General features: G+C 46.2%; 1 protein-coding gene across 2 annotated transcripts; it reads left to right on the top strand.

Annotated features, from left to right (window-relative positions):
• The first annotated feature begins 953 nt into the window (after positions 1–953).
• PLEKHB1 (pleckstrin homology domain containing B1) lies at positions 954–13,002 on the top strand. 2 transcript variants are annotated; one of them, XM_049890794.1, is made up of 8 exons: positions 954–1,071; positions 2,248–2,323; positions 3,500–3,652; positions 4,242–4,344; positions 5,449–5,488; positions 8,186–8,290; positions 10,993–11,092; positions 11,691–13,002. In XM_049890794.1, the coding sequence occupies exons 2-8, from the start codon at positions 2,287–2,289 to the stop codon at positions 11,825–11,827; spliced, it is 675 nt and encodes a 224-aa protein (XP_049746751.1). In that variant the 5' UTR covers positions 954–1,071; positions 2,248–2,286; the 3' UTR covers positions 11,828–13,002. The 2 variants fall into 2 exon arrangements, with proteins under 2 accessions (XP_049746751.1, XP_049746749.1); XM_049890792.1 differs by lacking the exon at positions 8,186–8,290 and having other exon boundaries at positions 958–1,071.
• Positions 13,003–25,196: the final 12,194 nt, after the last annotated feature.

Genomic DNA, 25,196 nt, shown 5'->3' with positions numbered 1-25,196 from the left:
GCCGTCCCCCATGTTCTCCCCACCCCTGCTCTCTACCTTCCAAACATCCAAATGCTAAACACTCTTTTGAACTTCCTAACCTGTGCTCTTACGGGTTCCTTAGGTGCCCCCTGGGAAACACCTTTAAGACCCCTTTCAGCCTCCTCCAGGGAGCCTTCCTGAACCTCTTAGACAAAAAAAAAAAAAAAAAATCAGTCTTTTCTTTCCCATTGTTAAATCGCATCCTGTAGGCTAATTGTGCTTTATATCTGGTACCCGCACCAGACCCGCTGCTGGGGGTGGGAGGGAGGGGTCATGTTGGATGCGCCTCCGTGTTCTCCCCTAGTACCCAGTGCAATGCCTGGCAAAGACTGAGTGTCGAGAAAATATACAAAACTAGGAGGCTGTAGCTTAATAAGTAGCGAATGTCTACCTTGTGCATTATGCTCTTTTAAGACCTATCTGTATGGGATCAGACTGGCAACTGCAACTGGAAAGATTAGATAGGAGCTGTAGGCTGCAGGGAGTTTATGTTAATGGGGGAGGAACAACTCAGAAAAGGAGGGTGAGAATGGTTGCGTAACTCCAAAAATGTAATCAATGTCACTGAATTGTACATGTAGAAGCTTGAATTGGTGTATGTTTTTGCTGTGTATGTTCTGAACAACAAAAGAACAAATTATTAAAAAAAAAAAACTAGATTAGCTTCTCCTTGTAACTTCACTTTTTTCTAATAAGCAAGTTTGTAGGTTCTCAAGAAAAAGTATTTTATGATGAATTTTAATGAGTGAACAGATGTCTTAATAGAAACACAAAATCGCAGGTGCAGCCTCTCACAGGGCTGCCATCCCCGACAGGCCTTGCGTTGCCCAGCCCCAGGCCTGCAGACTACAAGTCCCAGCATGCCTGGTCAGCACGTCCCTCCACGCCCTGCTCCCTCCTCAGGGCTGGGGCGGGTCCGGAGGGCGGGACCCCAGGACAGCTGAAGCCCCAGGCTCTCTCCCGCACACAAAGCGCAGGCGCAGCGGGTTGGTGGCTGCAGCATCGAGCAGCCTCCGCAGTGGCAACATCATCCACAACAGGTGTAGACAGGTGGGTGCGTCAAGGGGGAGTGGAGAAGGAGCAACTTGGCCTCCTTGTCTTAGTTGTGTCAGGGCTTGGAAACCGGAGGGAGCGGCAGGAGAAGTGCGACCAGACAGGCCTTCCAGCCTAGGTGTGCCAGCCCTTGCTACGCAGCAACAGGTGTGAGCAGGTGGGGGAGGGCCAGAGGGATCTGCTCTCAAGTAAGTCGGCCTCAGGGATGGAAGGCCCCTGGATCCCAAGCTCCATCACATATGTGGACAAGTTGGAGTAAAGATCCCTATCCATCTAACAAGGTTATAGCAGGGACAAGGTGGGTGGCCGTATCATATATGCAATGGTGCCCAAACTTTGCTGCACCTTGGAAATACCTTGGGATCTTTAAAGTCTACCACTGTTTGGCTCTCGCCCCCAGACATTCTGATTTAATTGGTATGGGGTGTGAGCTGGGCACTGAGGTTTTAAAAGCTCCCACTAGTATAGTGGCAGCTAACCGCTGGTATAGTGGTTAGAAGCCAGGACTGCTGGCTCCTTTGCTTATTAATCAAGTAACTGAGCAAGTGACTGGACCTGTTCAAGCCCAGTTTCCTCATCTGTAAAATGGGAATAATAAATAGTGTTGTGATGAAAGAATGGAGAACAGTACCCGGCACATGCTGCTTAATCAATAATAGCTGTTATTTCATGTTCTTTGTAAATAGCTCAAGAAGGTTCCAAATACAAGGGAAGCTTTTCTTATTATGAATCCTCTATTCATTGTTATGATTCTAATATTCTTTGCAGCCATTACTTCGGAATTTCAGCATTTCCAACATTTTAGGAGTTCCTCACTCCAGCCTCTACCTGCCTCACAGACACACTTTTACAGATCTGGAAACTGAGGCCAGGGCCAGAGGGGCAGGGATCAGGGACTTGACCAAGGTCATAGAACTGAGATTGGAATCCAGGTTCCTAACCTCTACCACCCATCAGCTGCCCTGCTGACCCCAGAGGGACAGTGCTCCCATTATCTGCCTGGGGCAGAGAATGGGGAGGAGACCGAGGCAGCCTTGCCCTTGTTTGTTTACTAACACTCCCTTGAACGTTTCCTCGGTGCCTCCCCCAGGGAGGACAGGGCTGGGGCTCCTCTCTGAGGAGCTGCTCTGGAGCTGCTGATGAGGCCTGTGTGTCCTGTGGCTCCTCTGACAGGTCCCACCTGACTCTGCCCTGGAAAGTCCTTTTGAAGAAATGGCCCTGGTGAGGGGCGGCTGGCTGTGGAGACAGAGTAAGTGAGCTGGGTCAAGCCCTTGTCTGTCCTGCACCTCAGTCCCCAGCACCTTGTCCTGGGGCAGGGGTGAGGGAAATGGTTTGTTGGGCATGCCGCAGGGAACCCTTCTCCTAAAAAGCCAGTGCCTTTTTATCCTCCTTACTCTGTCCTTGCCCTTCCCTTGGCCTGGAACGTCCTTCCCATCTCTGACTTCTTGGTTAGCTTCTACTTATTCTTCAACACCCAGCTCAAATGTCCCCTCTTTGAGGAGACTTCTCCAACTTCGTCTCACCCCTACCTCCATCCCTCCTGTAGCACCAAGCTGGGTTAGGGGCTCCCTTCTCAGCTCCCACAATGCCTCATACCCTGTTATCAAATTGACCCTCCTATAATATAACTGCTTTTGCCTATGTGTTTCTCTACTTCCTCAGCCCATACTAGCCCCAAACTGTGAGCTCCTCAAGGGCAGGAGTGGAGTTTGACCCTCTGTGTGTTCACAGCACTTCAGCCCAGGGCCGGACACAGAACAGAGCACAGAACAAAGTGAAAAATGCCTCTGTTCAATGCTTTGGAATCTGTAAAGCTCTAAAAAACTCTTATGCCTTTGCTCTTTCCTGTTAAGATTTCCCACTGCAAAATCTCTGAGACTATAGGGCTTAGGCTTCCAGACCCACCCCTGACCAGAGTCATGATTTGAACAAGAGCTATCGCAGAGACCCCTGGGACTAGGACCCCCCTTTCATGGACCCCTTCCATTCTCAGTTTGGTTCAGTTCAGCAAACACTGAACACAGGTTCTGCTGGGTGCCAGGACCTACATGGCAGCCGTGGACCCTCAGTCTGGTGGAGGAGGCAGACACTGCACAAATGACTGTCGCATAAGTCAGAGATAAGGAATAGGATGGTGGCTCAGGGTAAGGAGAGGTCTTTACCCTTAAAGAGACCTGAGGCTTGGCCTTGAAATTTACCATTCAGCACATTTATTGAGCCTCTGCTGTGCGTCAGGCCCAATGGGAGGGGATGGGGTGAGCGAGACAGAAAGAGCTCCTACCTTCTTTTCAGAGGGGAGACAAGGGAGGGGCAGTTACAACACTGGGTGCTATGGGTGAGGGGGCCCTGGGAGCACATCTGGGGCTCCTGCCCCCCTAGCAGTCTCTGGGATCAGCCTGTCTGGTGGGTCTGGAATATTGCACAGGCTCCATCCTCCGCCGCTGGAAGCGGAACTGGTTTGCCCTGTGGCTGGACGGAACCCTCGGCTACTATCACGATGAGACCGCGCAGGATGAAGAGGACCGTGTGCTCATCCACTTCAACGTCCGTGATGTGAAGGTCGGCCAAGAGTGCCATGGTGAGCAGGCATCCCTTCCTCCCTGGTGCTGTGACTAGAGGTGGGGTCTTCTCACTGTGTTTGAGGATACCTGCAGTTAGAATGCTCTTTGCAGCTTTCAGATAGCTTCCACGGACGTTGGTTCTGGGCCTCTGTCAACTCCAATTTATTTGGGTGTGAATTAATACATCAGTTCCTTATGGACTTCCTACCCTGTGCTGGGCCCTGTGCTGCGGTCACAGAGGTGAGCCAGACACAGTTTCTGCCCTCTAGACACTAGGAACTGGATAAAGATGAAATAAGGATACTCAGAGAAGGTCAGTGACTACTCCGGAGTCACATGGCAAATCTCTAAATTCCTCATCTAAAGCTCTGGTCACAGCTATAACAGTGTAGTTGGAGGATGTACCAGGGAAGCAGGCAGTGTGGAAAGGCTGAAAAGGATTGAGGAGTAGATTGGAACCCCAAAGAAAGCATGTGGGATCAGAGAAGGCTGGCAATGGCAAGTAAATAGGACCTAGAGAAGTCAGTTCTTACTGTTGTTCTCAGTATGCTGGGGGGCCTGGGGCCTGTACCCTGTGGAAACCTATATCTGTGTGTCTGCCTCCAGACGTGCAGCCCCCGGAGGGCCGGAGCCGAGATGGCCTGCTGACCGTGCACCTTCGGGACGGCTCCCGCCTGCACCTGTGTGCGGAGACCCCGGATGATGCCATGTGAGTCACTCCCAGGAGAGGATGGGGCGGGATCTTGGGAATGAAACCAAAAGCCCTCTCCTCCGTGGGCCTTCTGGTTCCCCGAGGGTAGGAAGAGGGGAGGAACACCAGTCAGCATGGTTGTCTCCCTGGGGGCTGGGCAGAGTGGACTTGAATGGCTCATGGTGATTGGTTTGATACACAGTAAACTCCCCACACAGATTACGATAAACTCAGGACTGTTGGGGGGTACACATCTACCTCAGCTCTGTGGTCCCTGGTCATTCAGAGTCTGGTACTTAGCATCCTCTAAGGTGAGGCTTGCCGGGGGGTGACACAAAGGAGCAGACAAGCCTAGTACCATCCTCAGAGCGCCCTCTCTCCTACTCCTTTCTGAGAAGATGGCTGTGGTCCTGCCCTGGTGTAGGGGTAAGGGGACTCTAATCTGAGGAAGTAACTCAGAGGCAGCCCGGGAGTGTCCCAGGGGTACCCTAATGTCAGATGCATACCCACACGCGAGACTGGGTGTGTCCTCCTTAGGCGCCATCTGCTCCCTCACATTCCTTCCCTTCCTACCCTCTGGCAGGGGATCAGTTGGCCTCTGCCCTGTAGGAGAGTGAAAGAGATGGGGTATGTGGGGGAAGCTGAGCTCTGGGCAGACAAAACACAGAGCCGCCTTGTCTGCCCTAGCCAGGCACCATGACAACCAACAAAGGCCCAGTTGTCTGAGTCTACTGAGCCTTGCTGGAGCTCCAGGGTCAGAGCTTTGGGGAACTGTGTTTGTAGGTTCGGGATGTGGAGGTGGGCTGCAGCTAGAGAACCCACCCAGGATGGTCAGACTGAAGGCCTGTTAGAGGCTACCCACGCCCAACTTCCCATTGTATAGATGGGGAAACTAGAACTTCTCGATGGGAAGAGACTGTGGACCATGAATGAATTAGGAGGCTCCAGCCTAACTGAGGTCTCTATCCACATGTTGAGCAGGAGACAGGTCACCTTTGTCTACACAAAAGGAGTCAATAAGGGGCTTGAAGCTGAGATGGGGAGGAAAGTCTGAAATGTGGGGACCCAGTCACCCTTCTCCCAAGCCCCCTCCTCATGGTCTGGTGGGGTTTGCTTTTGCAGAGCATGGAAGACAGCACTGATGGAGGCGAACTCCACCCCGGTGAGCCCCCCATCCCTCCCTCTCTGCTCTCTACCCCCATCTGCCATGGAATCATGGGTGACTCAGACTCGGTCTCCATCTGCCAGGAGTTCCCAGTCTAGTGTGGGTAGACTGAAATGCCCTGAGTCCCAGGTGGAAAAGGATAGAGGACAGCCAACAGAGGACAGAGGGGGCAGAGACAGCAGCTTCCTGGAGACTTGCTGGAGTGGGTGGCATGTGACCCGGGGGAAAGGAAATGTCTTTTATCGAGCAGCTGTTATGTGCCAGGCGTGGTGCAGGTGTTATCCCAACTGATCCTTACAATAATCCTGCAGATGATAAAACTGAGGTTCAATAATCAACACAACAAGTATTTATGAGTTCCTACTATGTGCCAGGCACCATGCCAGGTGCCAGGGATCGGAGGTGAACCAAGGAGATATGGGCCCTTCCCTCCAGGACTCAGCCCAGCAGGGAGACAGATGTGAAACCACTGATTACGCAGATAATGATTTCAGTGCAATGGTGGTAACTACTCTGATGGAGGAGTGCAGTGTGCAAGCAATGTGAGGCCACCTGATCCAGGTGGGTGTTCAGACAAGGCATAAGCTGAGACCTGAAGGATAAATAGAAGTCAGCTGGGTGAAAGGTTCAGGGTAGAGGAAGGAAGTCACTTCCCAGGCAGAGGGAACAGCATGTGCAAAGGCCCTGAAGGACTTAAGACCTTGGCAAGTTGAGGAACAGAAGGCAGGCAGGGGTAGCTGGAACTTACGGAGTGAGAGGGAGGTGGAGTAGGAAGGCTGGCAGGGCCAGGCCTTGTAGGCCATGTTAAGGATGTTGGTTTTTGCTGAGAACACTGGAAAGCCATTGAGGGACAGAATGATGAGATTAGATCAGATTTGTATTTTTAAAAAGACAGTATGGCTGTTAAGTGGGAAATGGATGTAGGGGGCAAGAGAGGCCACTGGAGACCAGTAAGAAGAATGGGACGAGTGACAGGCTGGAGGTCTGCATTAAGACCTTGCTGGCAGAGACAAACTGACGAAAACAGAACATATTTAGGAGGTGGACTTTACAGAGCTAAAGAGACTGATGGAGGTGTGAGGTTGGGTTTGGGGAGCTGCCCAAGGCTCTCAGATCAAGGATGGTACAGCCTGATCTCAGTCCCACCTGCCTAACTCCAGATTCTGTGCTTGCCCCTTCTCTCTGGGGCACAGTGGAGTCCCTTCTCATCTAGAGGTAAAGTCCACAGGAAAGTAGCAGGGGAGACTGGGATGCATTTAGAAACCCCCTCGGGCATCCACCTGCTGAGGGCCAGGCATTGTGCTGAGCACCTGGATTTGGTTACAGCATTTAAGATCATTCTAACAACAACCCTGGCAGGAGGAGGGGTGGGGGCTGGTATTATTATTACCATTTTATAGACAGGGAACCTGAGGCTGAGAGAGGGGAAGTGACTTGTCCAAAGTCTCAGAGTCTTGTCAATGGAAAAGCCTCTGAACCTAGGTCAGTGAGATTTTGAGAGGAGGACATTATCTGCAGAAGGGACTGCGTGACACTGGCAGAGGAGTGATGTGTGTACATGTGTGCATACATGTGTGTGACTAAGGGCCAGGAGGCCGGCCTAGCTGAAGGGTAGCACACAGAGGGAATGCAGTGGGAGAGATGACCTCTGATGTCATCAGGGGCTAGGTCACGAAGGCTCTGGAAGTCCAGTTGAAGGAAGTGGACTTTATCCTGAGGGTGTGGGAGCAATAACAGGCATTCAGCAGGGGGACCGGGCAGATCTGTGGGCAGACTCAGGCTTCCAGGTGGAGGCTGGATTGAAGGAAGCTGGGAGTCAGGAGGATGGAGTAGTGGTCAGCAGGGTGGAGGGACCCAACCAAAAAAAAGGAAAACAAACCCATTTCCGTCGAGTCGATCCCGACTCATAGGGACCCAGGGTTGGGCAAATCAGTCCCAACTAAGGGGACAGAGTAAGGAGGTGAGGGCTGACCGTTCTGCACTCTATGACTCTATGAAGCTACCTTGTTTCTTCTCTGTCCACCCTCCTGCTCTTCGGCATACCACATCTCTTCCTGTCGCCTGAACCCCCTTTCTACCTCTTGCTGCTCTACACACATACACCCCTCTGGTCCCAGGACTTATTAGAACAGGTGTGTGTTTGTGCCTCTGTGTCTTTGTTCCTGTGTCTGCCTGTCTCTGTGTGTGTTCACGTCTGGGCTTCTCTCTGCCTTGGTGCCTTTGTAGGAGTGACCTGTACTTTGTCCTTCCATACCCTGAAGGTTCATGTCCCACTCTGGTTGGATGCCCCAGGAGGAGCCCCTGACCTCAGATGTACCAGGGAACCTAGGACCTGGGGGGTGTGGCCAGGTGCAAGACTGGGGGGCTGCTGTAAAGAAGGCCAGGTCAGAGGGCATATCAGAGCTGCCCTGTCCTCCCTGGAGACTGGGAGCCTCAACTGCCCGAAACAGGTGAAGGTGGGCTAATCCTGGAGAGAGACTACCAGTCCTTCTCTGTGTAACTTTGACAAGGTCACCATCCCTCTCTGAACCACCCCCATTACCATGGGCTGAGGAAGAAGAGTTTACTCCCTCTCCCACCCCAACTAGCAAAGGACTCTGGTAGGGTCTATTAAGAGCTCTGATTCTCTTAGGGTGTAGAGGGCCTCTGACACCTCCTTCCCTCCTCCTTCTCGGGTTTCTGTGGCTTGAGCAGGCCCCAGCTGGAGCCACAGTCCCTCCCAGGAGCCGCCGGGTTTGCCCCAAGGTCAGGTGTGTGACCCGCTCATGGAACCCCTGTAAGGTTGAGAGGCGGATCTGGGTAAGTGCTGGCTCAGCCCTCCCTGCCTCCATACTGGCCACCAGGATGAGTCTCCCAAACTGGGCCTGCTCACATCCCTTCCCTGCTCACAAACCTTCCATGGCTCCCCATCACCCACAGAACACCAGCTACAGCCCTGCTTTCAGAGCCCTCGTGATCTGGCCCAGGCCACCGTCTTCTGTCTCATCGCCCTCATCCTCTGTTCTCCAGCCACTCTGCTGACCCTCTGCTCCCAGCTGCCCCAGACCTTTGTCCTCCTCCCAGCCTAGGACAGGCTGTTCTCTGCTGAAAAGATCCTTAGTTTCCTTATCCACCTAACAATCCAATGCTCGTCCTTTAAGACCCATCTTAAAGGCCGCCATCTCCTCAGTGAGGACTTCCCAGATGCCAGGCATTGTCAGAGAGGGAGAGGATTGGAGATCAGGCCCTAAGTTTCTGTCCCTGAGGACCCCGGGACCTCACCTGCCTGCCTGTTGCCAGGTGACCTACATGAGTTTGCCTTTGGGCCTCCCAGGCCTGGAGGGTACAGACAGATGCCCCAGAGGGACATGAGCTGGTGTTTTCCACCCCTACCCCCTACCCCCGGGGCCTACCAAAGTCACTGGCTTACTGCACCTACAGGGCAGGTAGACACCTTCTGGATCTCAGCTTCTCTGCCTATTAAGTTGGGGATATGAAGGGTTAGATCCTTCTGATCCCTCCTGAGCATGGTGCCCAAATCCTGGCCATCTCCACCAGAAAGCCCTCTTGGATCGCTTCTAGGGGGAGGGTACAGTGAGGGGAGTTACTTGAGACTGAGGACCCACATCATTGCTTGTCTGATCCTCTTGTACTGCCCTGGGACTGTTCATTCTCCTAACTTGAAATTGGTCTCAGAGTTGGGTGACCTTGGCTCTAGTCCTGGTACTGTATTTGGTTCACTTGAGGACAATTCAACAAATATTTAAATATTAGGCACCTACCATATGCCAGGCTCTGCCCAATCTGGCCTGATTAGACCTAGTCCCTGCCCTTGGCGAGTCTCCAGGTCTCCAGGAGAGACACACACAAGGACACAAGCAATGACGATACAGTGTGATCAGTGCTGTGACGGAGGGAAGCCCAAGAGCTGCGGGCACCCAGATGGGACCCCAACAGAGCCTGAGGTTCAGGGAGAATGACACATGAGTTGCATCTAAAAGACAAGTCCGGTAGTTGAAAGAAAAAAAGGGTGAGAAGGGTATCAGTATCAAAGGGAAATGGATAACCAAAGGCATGGAGACTTGAAATCACGTAGTTTGCTTGGAGTGCTTCCTTTGTAGCTAAACTGTTTGACAGAGATGCTATTACATGTTGATTCCATTCCTCACCTCTCAGCTATTCTCTAGCCCTCCATAGTATGGATTCTCTCCTCAACCACTCCTCTGAAAAATGTTTTTTCAAGATCACCCACATCTTCCAAGTTGCCAAAACCAATGGCTTATTCTCTTAGCATTGGCCATGAGGATGGACAGGAGAGCATTTTTAGAAGATAAAATCATGAGTCCTGGTGGCTGATTTGATATGGAAGGCGAGTGTGAGAAGGCAAGGTTGACAGCCTGATTTTTTGGTTTGGGCGCATGCTGATGGCATTTATGGCATTTACAGAGAAGAGCATTTACAAGAAGAGGAGCAGTTTGGGAGATGGAGAGACGATGTAATCAGTTTGAGATGGGTAGAGTTTGAGACGCCTAGACTTCTAAGGGGAGCTGGACCCTTTAGGTGTGAAGCCCAGTTAGAGAGAGATATGGAATAGAAGGGGGTTAAGAGGTAGGAGCCAGAGGAGAAGGGGATCCTGTCTCCTCTCTGGGGCTGCTCCTCCATGAGTAAAATGAGAGGATTGGATTGGGAGCTTCCATTTAATTCAGCACAAATTTATTGGTTCCTGCAGATGACACAAATGAATGAGTCCTTGCCTATAGGCAGCTCACAAATGGGGTTGGGATGTGGGTGGCAAAAGCCAGGAGAAAGGCTAGGAACAAGAAGTACAAGCAAAGTCTACAGAGAACTTGAGAGAATTCTGAGACCAGGATGTTTCCTAGACTGGGGCAACTTTTGAACTAGACTTTAGAGGATTGGTAGAAATTCTCCTCTGAGCCTCAGTCTCCTCCTCTGTGGTAAAATGGGAGATAATAATGCTTGCCTTAAGATTAGAGGTGGTAGCACACTGAACACCTCCTTCAGGACCTGGTACATGGTAGATGCTCGATAATAGTTACTTTAGTTACTTCCCATTCCTACCCTAACCTTCCTTTCCTCCCTCTCCAACCTGGCAGGGTTTACATCCTAGGAGTGGTGCTTGGCCAGCTCCCCCTACCCCTGACTAGAAGAGTAGAGAAATCCATTGAGTTTCTTCAAGTGGAACCATTGTAGAGCGGCTAGCAAATACTAGACCATCTATAAAGGGAAGATGGGAGCCATGGAAAATTTTTGAGTAGGGGAGTGCTAGGTAGGAGGCTAGGGTAGGAGCTGGATGTAGGGGATGATGTTTTAAAGGACAAGGACCATGGACCTTATGGAGATGCAAGGACTCTTCTAGGAGCTTGCTGGTCCTTGGAAGCCCATTTCTAAACTTGGGGAAGTGGCTCCGTGGGGCGCAGAGAGGCCTGAGCCGGGTGTGGGAGGCAGAGGACCAAACCCTGGCCAGGGAGTTCTTGGGTAGCTAACCCGGCAGGGCTCCTCAGGTGCGCGTCTACAGCCCGTACCAGGACTACTACGAGGTGGTGCCACCAAATGCGCACGAAGCCACATATGTCCGCAGCTACTATGGGCCGCCCTATGCCGGTAAGTCTCCCGCACGCCTCGCTCTGGTGCCCGGCTCCGCCCGTGACCTGTAGACCGCGAACCGGCCCTGTACCCCCACCCGCCACCCTGGCCCCACTCTTTTAGTGACCATGGGTTTTTCCCCAGACGGGAACCTCCTCCGAGGTTTTCCCTGTCTTGAGATATAATAGCTCTGGGACAAGCCTCCCTCCCCACTCTAGAGCTGACCTCACCTCTTCAGGTTGGCCCCTACTCGGCCGGCTGGCCAGCGGTACCCGTTCCTGTGCTGGTAGGGACACCTGGTGGCTAATGTGGGAACAGCTGCCTCCTTCCCGCTCCAGGGTCTGGCGGTTAGAGATACCCATCTTCATTTGTGGTCTGGAGGGACTTAAGAGATTCCGGGGTTTCCTAGCCCCACGATCCCAGAACGTCCGAAGCAGCTCCAAGGCCTGGAAGTCTTGAGGACGTAGCCCTTCCTGTTTCAAGGCCTTGGTTTCCCCGCCTAGGAGTAGAAGAACGGGCTCAGAGCCTTCTCTCGGTTGGGGTGGAGTCGCACAAGGAGGGGGACAGAGTTCTGCTTGCCCCCTTTGATCCCTGCCCCTCACGGCTCTCCCCGCAGGCCCCGGCGTGACGCACGTGGTAGTGCGGGAGGATCCTTGCTACAGCGCGGGTGCCCCGCTGGCCATGGGCATGCTCGCGGGGGCCGCCACGGGCGCAGCGCTCGGCTCGCTCATGTGGTCGCCCTGCTGGTTCTGAGCCCTGGGACTCAGCGCGGAACCCTGACCTGCCTCTGCGTGGACCGCTAGACCCCTCTTTTTCCTAGATCCCACTTTCCATCCCCGCAGCGACCCACATTCCAATCCCTGCTCCGGGAATTGGCCCCTTCTTTTTTCCTTCCCTACCCCCTCCTAGAAGCTTGGACCACCGCCTCCTCCCCCTTCCCCCACACACAAAGAAGCTGTCGTTCACAGGCACCATCATCTCCCAAAACTCTCCTACCTACTGCCAGACAGCCTAGAAATCCCTTAAGGAAACATATGGCTGTATTTCCCCCGTACACACTAAAAAACACACACTAGGGCGCAACAAACATAACTCATTTGGCTTCAACTTCTCCAGGCGCTGGGGACATGCTCCCTCCTCCGGGAGCTGCAGGCCTGGTGGGAAAAACAGAAGTAAACACACTTGACAAGTGAGTCGTCGGCCCTTTAACAGGGATGTATGGAGGCAGGGAGCGAGGCAGGTAGGCTATGAGTACTGTCGTAGATAAGGGTGCAGAGCCATGAACGTCATGGCATGTCCTGGGAATTAAGAGGGAGTTCAGCTGGGCTGGGATAGGCCTCCAGGCTAAAGAGCTTGCTGGGTAAGGAGGATCCGAGAGCTTTCTATGGAAGGTTGTTTCATGATTGCATTTATTATGTATTGCCTGTTTAATTAATACTGACACATACTGATACACAAACCACACCCCCAGTTTATTCCACCCTTCTCACCACCAGTTTCCTGGGTCCTCTGTTCCTTCAGTGCTCAGAGCAGTTTGGGACCTCCAGCCCTACCTATGAAGTTGCTTCCATCAGGAGATGACTTTCTAGTTCCCAGAGCTTGGCCATCTGTCCATAGCTGTGGCTGTTACCATCTCAGGCTTAGTCTCTTCCTTCACTCTAGGAAACATGGAGGTGTTCCTTTGGGAGAATGGCAGTGTTCACCTCTGGGGCTTGATCCACCTTTCCCCAGCCCAGGAGGTCCCATGTGTGCCTAATGTAGGTGGCCCAGCAGTCCATTTGGTCACCTCCCAGTCCCATCCCCCATCCTGTCCCCACCACCAGTAGAAGTGCTAACATACCTGCCCAGTAGCCAGAGTAGTCTACTAAAGATTTTCTGTAGACGGGGGCTTCACCGGCTCTGCTGCAGAGACTAATAAAGGTGTGGTTGGCTCTAGCTCTGGCTCTAGCTTTATTTGTTCTCCCAGGAGGCCCTGCCCCCTAGGTCTCTCTGGGACAAGTCCATGACCCCAGCAACAACCAGTGCCTTCTCTGGCATAGTGAGAGGAGTATGGATCCTGAGGTTACGTGGACCTGGTGACAGTGCATTAGCTGAGCAATTTGGGGTAAGTCACTTAACCTTTCTGGACCTTGGTTTCCCCACAAATAAAGTGGCAGGTTGAAGTTGGCCCTCCCTGAGGGCTCAAAAGAGAGGCAGTGTCAGGGGCTCTGTCATCTGAGCTGATGGATGACCCAGGGCATACCCCGTCTGCTTTCTGAGAGTCCTGTGGTATCGGAGTCTTTTCAAGCTCTGGCTCTGCCTGGCCACACTCAGTCATCAGCACACAGGGTGACACTCCACACCATGCCCATCCCTGAGACCGTCCACCTCAACAGTGAAGGTCTGTGTGTCCACGCTCTGAGTATTCCAGTAGTGGGTGCTTCTCCAATACCTATGTTTTGGGATTCCTATGTCCAGAAGGCTAAGCTGGAAAGGACCCTAGATGCCCGTTGAAACTGATGCCTCCCTCTACCAGATAGGACCTGTTTTACTACTTTCTGTCATGTTTAGGAACAGGGAGTTCACCCTTATAGGGTGGCTAAGCTTGTGGGACATCCTTCCTCAATGTGAGCTGAGAATTGCCTCCTGTGAACTCCCAGGAGTCAAGTTCCATCTCTGCTTGTAGGCCTTAGACTACAGCACCCCCCCATCCCTGAAACTTCTTAAGGCGGTTTGGAGATACCTAATTGGTCCTCAGGAGGCTTCATTGTCAGAGACACATCCCAACTAAACTGTCTCCCCTAAACCCAGAATACAGAACCTTGAGGTTTGACCCTTTTTACATTGGTTACCAGCATTGGTGGATAGGGAAAGAGAGGTCACAAGCTGAGGCCCAGGATATGCTAAGGCAGGGAAAGTATGTTGAATATAGAGTTCCAACTATAATGCAGATGTCAGCCATCCCTCCCCTAAAAGAATCACCCTCTTCCTTTATGTAATATGGGAGGGAGAAGGCCTTTTCCGCTAGCCAGCTGCTCTCTAGGTGGTTCCTTTTGCCCCACATCCTAGTCTGTGTGGACTTACTGGTCACCATTTGGAAATCTTGACAAGAGGGAAAGGGATGGATATGGGGTGGTTTCCCTTTTCTGCCCTAGCTCTTCATTCTCCATGTCATCACCATTCTTCTCACCAAGATAGTATGCATCAGACTTTACAGAAAGGTTGGGTATCCAAAGGGAAAAGAAGAAAATGAAAATTCACATTAAAGGAATTTCCTATAGTCCAAGACTCTAAACCCTTTATCCTGTGCCCCCTACCCCACCCCCTCACACACACATATAAGGCCCTGCTTTATCTTGCTCCTGTCATTTGTTTTGCCTCCCCCTGCCCCAAATCTATTCTTTTGCCATGGTGCTTTCTACTTGCCCCACTGGACAGAGCAATAGGAGTGCAAATGGATCCTCAAGGTACAGTTTGCTCCAAAATTTCTCCACTAGTAGGATTGCAGCATGAATTTTTTATTTTTCCAGCTGTCTGGCAGACAATTTTTAAATTATTCATACACACATTAAGACAAACACTAATCCTCATAGACAACACTGTCTAAACTAGAGGTGATGTATGGGCCACATCTGACACACATTGTGTTTTGTTTGGTCAGCACAGTATCTAAAAAGTTTTGAATTAAAATGTGGCATCACTACACACTAACTTAAAGATGAAAAGATTGGTGTGTAGTGGATAGTGGTGTGTAGTATGTAAAGACAAAAAAGACAGACAACATTAAGTACTGATGTGGCTGTTAGGTGCCGTCCAGTCGGTTCCGACTCCTAACAGCCACCACCACCGTTAGCTGTTTTCCATGTTCCCATACAGCCTTCTACTGTTGTTGTTGTTAGGTGCCATCAAGTCAGTTCCGACTCATAGTGACCCCATGTACAACAGAATGAAACACTGCCCAGACCTGTGCTATCCTCACAATAATTGTTATGCTTCAGCCCATTGTTGTAGCCACTGAGTTAATCCATCTCGTTGAGGGTAGTGCTCTTTTTTGCTGTTTACTGGTGTGGAGCAACTGGAAATCTCAGACACTGCTGGTATGAGTGTAAACTGGTACAATTGCTTTGGAAAAGTGATTGGTAAAGCCAAACATAAGCATGCCTTTTGACCTGTAAATTCCACTCCTAGAGTACACTCAAATGTCAAAAAATGTCTTAAAAAAAAAAAGGTAATAAAATGTTCAATGCACACTGGAAACAACTCAAATTCTATCACAGAGTACATCCATTGGTATATTCACAAAATGGACAATATTCAACAATGAGAATTATCTATCCACAACTATATGCAAAAACATGGATGAATCTCACAAATAACAGAATAGGGAGGCAGTCAGAAAATGGAATTATTCTACTATAAGTTTCCTGTACCTTATGTGAAATAGTACAATGTTAACACTAAGTATATGGTAATAAAGATACTAAAGATGCACATTGTAGTCCCTAGAGCAACAACTGAAAAAATAATGCGAAGAGGTTAAGCTAAAAACAAAAAAAGAGGAAAAAACAGATGAGCCAAAAAGAAAACAAATACCAAAATGGTAGCTCTAAAGCCAAACATATTAATAACATTAAATGTATGTGGACTAAACACACCAATTAACAGGCTAATCGAAATAAATAAGCAAGACCCAACGATACGCTTTGTACAAAAGATGCACTTTAAAATACAAAGACAGTAAAGACAGCAAAGTAGAAGGATGGAAAAAGCTATATACCATGCAAACAGTAAGTATAAGAAAGCTGGAGTAACTATGTTAATATCAGACAAAACAGACTTCAAGATAAAAACTACTACCAGAAATAAAGAGAGACATTTCACAAAGATAAAAAGAGTCAGTACATCAAGAAGACATAAAAGCTATAAATGCGTATGTACTAACAGAGCTTTATAATGCAAAAACTGATAGAACTGAAAATAGAAAAACCCACAATTATAATTGGAGATTTTAATACTCTTAGTAATTTTAGTGATTGATAGAAAAAAATAAGGTGTAAAATTAATAATATGGGAAATCTAAATACTGACAACCACTTTGACTTAATTGACATAGAACACTACACCTAATATATTTGCATAATACATATTTTTTTCAGGTGCACATGGAACAGTGTGATCAAGATGGACCATAAAAATGGTTCATAAAACAAGTCTCGATAAATGTCAAAAGACTGAAATCTTCCAGAATATTTTCTCAGACCACATAAAAATTAAATTAGAAATTAACAAAAATATCTAGAAAAGCTTCAAATGTTTGGCTATCAAAAAAAAATACTTCTAAATAACTCATGGGTCAAAAAAGAAAGCACAAGGGAAATTAGAAAATACTGATAATAAAAATATAAAACAGAAAAGTTTGTGAGATACAGGTAAAGCAGAGCTTTTTAAAAAGGAAATTTATAGTTTTAAGTGCTTGTATTAGGAAAAAAGGATTAAAATTAATGACCTAGGTTTCCATCTTAAGAAACCAGAAAAAGAGAAGCAAATTAAACCCAAAATAAATAGAAGTAGAGAAATAATAAAGAACAGAAATCAACAAAATAGAAAACAAAGAAACAAGAAATTTAGAGTTAAAGGTTGGTTCTTTGAAAATATTAATAATGTTGATAAACCCTAGGAGGACTGATAAAAAAAAAAAGAGCAAAATCACAAATGAACAGTATCAAGGATGAGAGAAGGATATCACTACAGACCCTCAAATATCAAAAGGATAGGGAAGTATTAGGAACAATTTTATGCAATAAATTTGACAATTTAGGAGATAGGGACAAATCCCTTGAAAAGCAATTTTCATACACTGACATAAGATGGAAACCCTGGTGGCGTAGTGGTTAAGTGCTACGGCTGCTAACCAAAGGGTCGGCAGTTTGAATCTGCCAGGCACTCCTTGGATACTCTATGGGGCAGTTCTACCCTGTCCTATACGGTCGCTATGAGTCAGAATCGACTCGATGGCACTGGGTTTGGTTTTGGACATAAGATAAAATAGAAAATCTGAAGAATGCTGTATCTAACAAAGAAATGGAATTACTTAAAACTAGCACAAAGAAGATTCCAGGCACAAATAATTGTTTTGTTTTATTCATTTAATTTTTATTGTGGTTTAAGTGAAAGTTTACAAATCCAGTCAGTCCCTCATACAAAACCTTATATATACCTTGCTATATACTCCTATGGAAACCCTGGTGGCATAGTGGTTAAGTACTACGGCTGCTAACCAAAGGGTTGGCAGTTCGAATCCACCAGGCGCTCCTTGGAAACTCTATGGGGCAGTTCTACTCTGTCCTATAGGGTCACTATGAGTCAGAATTGACTCGATGGCACTGGATTTGGTTTTTTGGTTTATATACTCCTAGTTGCTCTCCCCCTAATGAGACAACACATTCCTTCTCTCCACCCTGTTTCTGTATCCATTCAGCCAGCTTCTGTCCCCCTCGGCCTTCACATCTCCCCTCCCCTCCATGCACCTACTTGATCCAAGAAGCCCACTCCTCACAGTATCATTTTCTGTCTTGTAGTCCAGTCCAATCCCTGTCTGAAGAGTTAGCTTCGAGAATGGCTCCTGTCTTGGAGGAACAGAAGGTCTGGGGACCATGACCTCTGAGGTCCCTCTGGTCTCAGACCATTAAGTCTGGTCTTTTTACTAGAATTTGGGGTCTGCATCCCACTGCTTTCCTGCTCCTTCAGGGATTTTCTGTTGTGCTTCCTGTCATGGCAGTCATCAGTTGTAGCTGGGCACCATCTAGTTCTTCTAGTCTCAGGCTGAAGTAGTCTTTGATTTATGTGGCCCATTCTAACACTTGGGCTTATACTTACCTTGTGTCTTTGGTGATCTTCATTCTCCTTTGCTCCAGGTGGGTTGAGACCAATTGTTGCATCTTAGATGGCCGCTTGCTAGTGTTTAAGACCCCAGATGCTACTCTCCAAAATAGGATGCAGAGTGTTTTCTTATTAGTTTTTATTGTGTCAATTGACCTAGATGCCCCTGAAACCATGGTCCCCAAACCCCTGCCCCTGCTACTCTGGCCTTTGAAGTGTTCAGTTTATTCAGGAGACTTTTTTGCTTTTGGTATAATCCAGTTGTGCTGACCTCTCCTGTATTGCGTGTTCTCCATCCCTTCACCTAAATTAGTTCTTGTCTACTATTTAGTGAATCCTCCTCTCCCTCCTTCTCCCCTCTCATAACCATCAAAGAATATTTCCTTCTCTGTTTAAACTATTTCTTGAGTTCTTATAATAGTGGTCTTATACAGTATTTGTCCTTTTGCAACTAATTTCACTCAGCATAATGCCTTCCAGGTTCCTCCATGTTATGAAATGTTTCACAGATTCATTGTTGTTCTTTATTGATGCGTAGTATTCCATTGTGTGAATACACCATAATTTATCCATTCATCTGTTGATGGGCACCTTGGTTGCTTCCATCTTTTTGCTATTGTAAACAGTGCTGCAATGAACATGGGTGTGTATATATCTGTTTGTGTAAAGGCTCTTACTTCTCTAGGATATATTCCAAAGAGTGGGATTGCTGGATCGTATGGTAGTTCTATTTCTAGCTTTTTAAGGAAGTGCCAAATCAATTTCCCAAGTGGTTGTAACAAACATTTAAGGAAAAGATAATACAATTTTACATAAAACATTTCAGAAAATACAGAAAAACTATTTCCCAACTTATGAGTATAGCATAACCTTGATACCAAAATCTGAAAAAGACATTACAAGAAAGGAAAATTATAGATCAATATCCCTCATCATAAACATAAAAATCTATAACAAAAGATCAGCAAACTAAATCCAGCAATATAGAAAAAGATAAATCATCTGACCAGGTGGGTTTATCTCAGGAATGAAAGGTTGGTTTAACTTACAAAATTCAATAAAATAATAATCATATTGCTTAATGGGTACAGTGTTTCTGTGTAGGGTGATGGAAAAAAACTGAAAATAGTGATGGTTGTACAACATTGTACATGTAACTAATTTCACTGGAATGCACACTTAAAAATTATTAAAATAGCAGTTTTATGTTATATGCATTTTACCACAGTAAAATTAAAAAATCAACCAATGTAATCTACCACATTAACACAATAAGGAGAAAAATCATGAAGTCAAAATAGATACAGAAAAAGCATTTGAAAAAAAATTCAAAATCCGTTCACTTAAGAAAAATCTCAACAAAATAGGTATAGAAGAGAGCTTCTCAATTTGACAAAGGGTATCTATATTAAACAAAACCAAACCACAGTTAAAAGAATAAAAAGACAAACCACAGACTGGGAGAAAGTATTTGCACATGTATCTGAAAGGACATGTATCCAATATATACAAAGAACTCTTAAAACTCAATTATAAAAAAGCAAAAAACTCAACTGAAAAATGGGCAGATATGAACAGACACTTCACTAAAGACAGAGAGATGATAAATAAGTGTATAAAAAGTTGCTCAACATCATTTGCCATTAGGGAATTGCAAATTAAAACAAAACCAACAATGAGATACCAGTACACACTTATTAGAATGACTTAAAAAAGAAAAAATAACCCAACAATACCAAATGCTGGCAAGGATGCAGATCAACAAGAAAATGAACTCAGCCATTCTGGGAATGCAAAATGGTACAGCCACTTTGGAAGAGAGTTTGGCAGTTTCTTACAAAGTTAAACATAGTCTTATACAATCCAGCAATCACGCTCCTAGGTACTTACTCAATTGAGGTGAAAATTTATGTCCACACAAAAAACCTTTACATGGAAGTTCACAGCAGCTTTATTCATACTTGCTCCAAACTGGAAGCAACCAAGACGCCCTCAGTAGGTGAATGGATAAACCGCGGCGGTATATTCATACAACAGAACATTATTCAGCAATAAAAAGAAATGAGCTATCAAGCCACAAAAAGACATAACCTTAAATGCATATTGCTAAGTGAAAGAAGTTTGAAAACAGTGTACGATCCCAAGTATATGACATTTTGGAAAAGGCACAACTATAGAAACAGTAGGAGTCCCTGGGTTGTTAAGCACTCGACTATGAACCAAAAGGTTTGTGGTTCAAACCCACCCAGAGGCTTCTCAGAAGAAAGGCCTGGCGACCTATTTCCAAAAGGTCACAGCTTTTAAAACATTACAGAGTGCAGTTCTACTCTGCAACACACATGGTTGCCATGAGTTGGAATAGACTCAACAGCTACTGCTTTTTTTGGTTTATAGAGACAGTAAAAAGATCAGTGGTTACCAGAGGTTTGAGGGAAGTGAGGGAGGGTTGAATAGGTGAAGCACAGGGGATTTACAGGACAGTGAAACTACTTTGTATGATACTGTAATATAAGACATTATGCATTTCAAAACCCACAGAACTTTACTGCCCAAAGGGTGAACCTCAATGTAATCAAATTAATTATTATTTAGGAAGTCTGGGGTTCCCAGGGAGGAATGCAGACTGTGACAAGAGAATCTAACCGTATTACAAATATATGAAACCACCTTACTGAAAGGGATGGGAAGGAAAGGTACCTAAATAACTGTGAAAATAAGTGGAGCCTGTAAGACTGAAGTCAAAAGTGCCTACACATAAGCAGTGTACCAAAAGGTTTGCAGTTCGAATCCACCAACCACTCCTTGGAAACTCTATGAGGTGTTTACTCGGTCCTATAGGGTCGCTGTGAGTTGGAATCAACTCGATGTCAAAGGGTTTGGTTTTTTGGTTTGCTAGTCGATAAAGCTGTTTCCCATGGGGACATGGATAACCGATTCTGGCATTGTTATACATTTATACAGGCACTGAACAATTAAGTAAATGGATGGCAGATGGTGGGAGCCCAGTTTCTCAATGTTGGAATGGTGATTTACAGATAAGCAAGGAGAAGAGGCTAGAATGATCCTTGTGGTAATGGAGTTGGAGAAATCAGTAGGAACTCTAGTGTGATACAGAGATGGCTATACAGAGATATTTGTAGATATTACATACACATGTTAGTAAACGCACATATATCAGTATACACACATCAGCTGACAGGGTGTAAAAGAAAGGACACATCAGTGGCAACAAGCACACTTAGCATCCAGATCTTATTTCTAGTATCACTCTCCAACTGAAGGAAGCAGAGCTCCTTGGAGAAATGGCTAGGTCAGGAAATAGACGAGATGAGCCTGGAGCATGGTATAGTGCTAGAAATGAAAAAAAGTGCTCAAAAACAACCCAAAACTCACATACCCAAACAGGGCTATGTCAAAGGGGCAAACGACTCAACTGCAAGAGATCCCAATGGCCAAAACTGGAACAATTTGAACGAAATAAAATGGTAGTATCGTACTCAAAGTATAAAACAAGTATCTGTGAGTCCATACTCATATAAATGATTGAATAAATAAATAAGCAGAGAAAGAGAGACAAAGCTCCCTTGCAGAATTCCAGATAATTTATGGAGGTATTCCACTCTCAAGGACAAGCAACAAAAATTCCTATCCCATTAGTTGGGCTGTACATAGTGAGTTCCTTCTGAAGAACAAAGTATGGCAAGGGGGGAGAGTGACTTTACAGTGGAGAAATCGACAAACACTACCTCAGCCAAAATAGTGGTCAAAATAGTGATAAATCATGCTGATAGTATGTACCCTGGATATGAGGTGATGAAAGTGGCACTTACCACTGTGGTCTTCCTCCCCAAAATCTATAACCCCAGTCTAATTATGAGAAAAATATCAGATAAATTCCAATAGAAGGACATCTTACAAAATACTGGCCAGTATTCCTCAAAACGGCCAAAAAAAAGGTCATTAAAAACAAGTAAGTCTGAGAAACTGACAGCCAAGAAAAGCCTAATGAGACATTAATAAATGTAATGTGGTATCCTGGATGGCATCTGGGACAGAAAAAAAAAAACATTATATAAAAACTAAGGACATCTGAATAAAATGCGGACTTTAGTTAATAATGGCGCAGCGGTTAAGAGCTCGGCTGCTAACCAAAAGGTTGGCAGTTTGAATTCACCAGCTGCTTCTTGGAAACCCTATGAGGCAGTTCTACTCTGTCCTGTGAGGTCACTATGAGTCGGAATCAACTTGACAGCAATTTTTTTTTAATTGATTAATAATATTGTATCAATGTTTGATCTGTTAATAAAGGCATCACCGTAATGTGCGATGTTAATAACAGGGGAAACTGGGTTTGGGGAAATGGGAACTCTGTACTATGTTCTCAATTTTTCTGTAAATTTAAATCACTTCTATCTTATATACAAGTCTATCATAAAAACAAAACAGAGTTAGCATATGACCCAACAATTCCACTCCTAGGTAGATACCCAACAGAAAGAAAAACCTATGTCCACACAAAGATGTGTATGCAAATGTTCACAATAGCCAAAAGTGGAAACAACTCAAATGTCCATCAACTGGCAGATAAAATGTAGTATATATCCATACAGTAAAAAGGAATGATGTACTGATACACGCTACGACATGGATGAACCATGAAAACGTTATGCTAACTGAAAGCCAAAAACAAAAACCCACAGATGATCGCATTTGTAGGAAATGTCCAGAATAGGCAAATCTAGTGACAGAAAGTAAATGAGCCTAGGGAGGTTGAGGTAAAATGGAGAGTGACTGCCAATGGGTACAGGGTTTCTTTTAAGGTTGATGAAAATGTTCTAAAATTGTGGGGATAGTTCCACAACTCCATAAACATACTAAAAAAGTCATTAAATCCGATGGTGTAAGCGGGTGAATCGTATGCTGTGTTACTTACAATTCATTAAAACTGTTTTGAAAAACCACCACAACACAGCTAACACGTAATTACCGATGAAATGCTAAATGTTTTCTCCTAAGACTAGGATCAAGGTGAAGTTATCTATTTTCATCACTTCTGTTTAACATCGTACTAAAAGTCTTAGCCAGTACAATAAAGCCAGCAAAAGAAACACAAAGCTAAGATTTGGAAAGGAGAAAGTAAAATTGTCCCTGTATGCAGTTGACATGATTATTTCTATAAAAAAACTGCAAGGAATCAACAAAAAACCGATAGTATAAATGAGTTAAGCAAGTTCAAGTCAATATATACAGTGAGTTAGCTCTTTATGCCAGCAGCAAACTGGAAAATTCAGTTACAAACAAAACAGGACACCGCTTCTTTTAAATAGCATTAAAAACACCATAAAATGCTTAGAAATACTAAGTTCAAATTTTTTGTGTGTTTTCAGTACTTTAATTCTTGCATTTTTTCTTTCTGGAATTGCTACTGGATGTTAGCATTTATTATCTTCCTTTTTTATTTCTCTGCTAATGGAAGAGTTCACAATTTAATGTTCTCACTACTTCCATCAGTGGAAACCATTGTACCCTTTATCCCATCTATGTGTTCATTATTTCAATTATATTTTATTTGGTTATTTTATCCTTGTTCCGCATTGCTAGTATCTTGACTCTTCTTACCATACCGTTTTTAAATTCTTGCTCGTCTTTTCAAATATTTCTGCTTCCTAGGTATTCACCTTTTCTTTTGCAGCAGTTTTCAGGCATCCAACTAATCTGGCTCATGAGCTCCAATTTCCCTGGTGGTACAGGCTACTGGAGCCCTGGGGGCATAGTGATGAAGAGCTTGGCTGCTAACCAAAAGGTTGACAGTTTGAATCCACCAACTGCTCCTTGGAAGCCCTATGGGGGCAGTTCTACTCTGTCCTATAGGGTCGCTATGAGTCGGAATTTACTTGACAGCAACGGGTACAGCCTACTAATCTGGTGAGAAATACTGGGCAAGGGTAAGAGGCCAGACTGTTAAGTGTTCAAGGACGGCATCCCACCAAACCAACCAGTTGCTGCGGAGTCAGTTCTCACTCATGGCAAACCAATCTGTGCAGAGCAGAACTGCTCCATAGCGTTTCATGGCTGTGACCTGTCAGAAGCAGATGGCCAGGCCTTTCTTCTGAGGCATCTCTGGGTAGGTTCAAACTGCCAACCTTTCAGTCGGTAGCCTAGTAATTAACTGCGCTACCCAGGGACCCTACCCAACCATACCTTGTATCAGAGCCTTACCTTTAAATCCCTTTCAACCCAAGTAGCTCTTACAGGGGGCAGTCTCCCAGTGTCCCTTAATTACAGCCCACTAGCTCTGAATGGGAAAAGGTGGAGTGAGATGGCTAAGGCAGGTCATTCCACACCTATTTTCATCAACTTCTCCCTTACTTATCAGGGTCTTTTCACTGCCCTGTTATTACCCCGGTGGTTACCTGCACCAATAGTCTAGCCTGTGGCCTCCATTTCTACCGTACGGGGGTCAGCTATGATTGTCTCAAGGCAGAGGGCTGCCCATTTTTCCATAAAGGGCCATACAGTAAATATTTTTGGCGGTATGGGCGAATCAGTCTATCACTACTACTCAACTCTGCCTCGGTAGTGAGAAAGCATGGCTGTTTTCCTATAAAACTTAATTTTAAAAACAAGCAGCAGGCTGAATTTGACTAGAGGGTCATAGTTTGCCAATCCCTGTCCAAAGGCAAAGGTGGAGTTGGGAGTAAGAAGGCAAGAGAAGAACTATTTTTTTTTTTTTTATTGTGCTTTAAGTGAAAGTTTACAAATGAAGTCAGTCTCATACAAAAATTTATACACACCTTGCTATATACTCCTAGTTGCTCTCTGCCTAATGAGATAGCACACTCCTTCTCTCTACCCTCTATCTGTGTCCGTTCAGCCAGCTTCTGTCCCCCTCTGCCTTCTCATCTCCCCTTCAGACAGGAGCTGACCACATAGTCTCATGTGTCTACTTGATCCAAGAAGCCCACTCCTCAGCAGTATCATTTTCTATCTTGTAGTCTAGTCCAGTCCCTGTCTGAAGAGCTGCTTTTGGGAATGGTTCCTGTCTTGGGCTAACAGAAGGTCTGGGACCATGACCTCCGGGGTCCTTCTAGTTTCAGTCAGACCATTAAGTCTGGTCTGCATCCCACTCACTACTCTCCTGCTCAATCAGGGGTTCTCTGTTGTGTTCCCCGTCAAGGCAGTCATCAGTTTTAGCCAGGCACCATCTAGTTCTTCTGGTCTCAGGATGATGTAGTCTATGATTTACGTGGCCCTTTCTGGCTCT

The sequence above is a fragment of the Elephas maximus genome, chromosome 7 (genome assembly GCF_024166365.1).
Source record: "Elephas maximus indicus isolate mEleMax1 chromosome 7, mEleMax1 primary haplotype, whole genome shotgun sequence".
NCBI classification, from domain to species: domain Eukaryota; kingdom Metazoa; phylum Chordata; class Mammalia; order Proboscidea; family Elephantidae; genus Elephas; species Elephas maximus.
The sequence above is the reverse complement of the archived record's forward strand: the minus strand, read 5'-3'. Positions and strand labels throughout refer to the sequence as shown.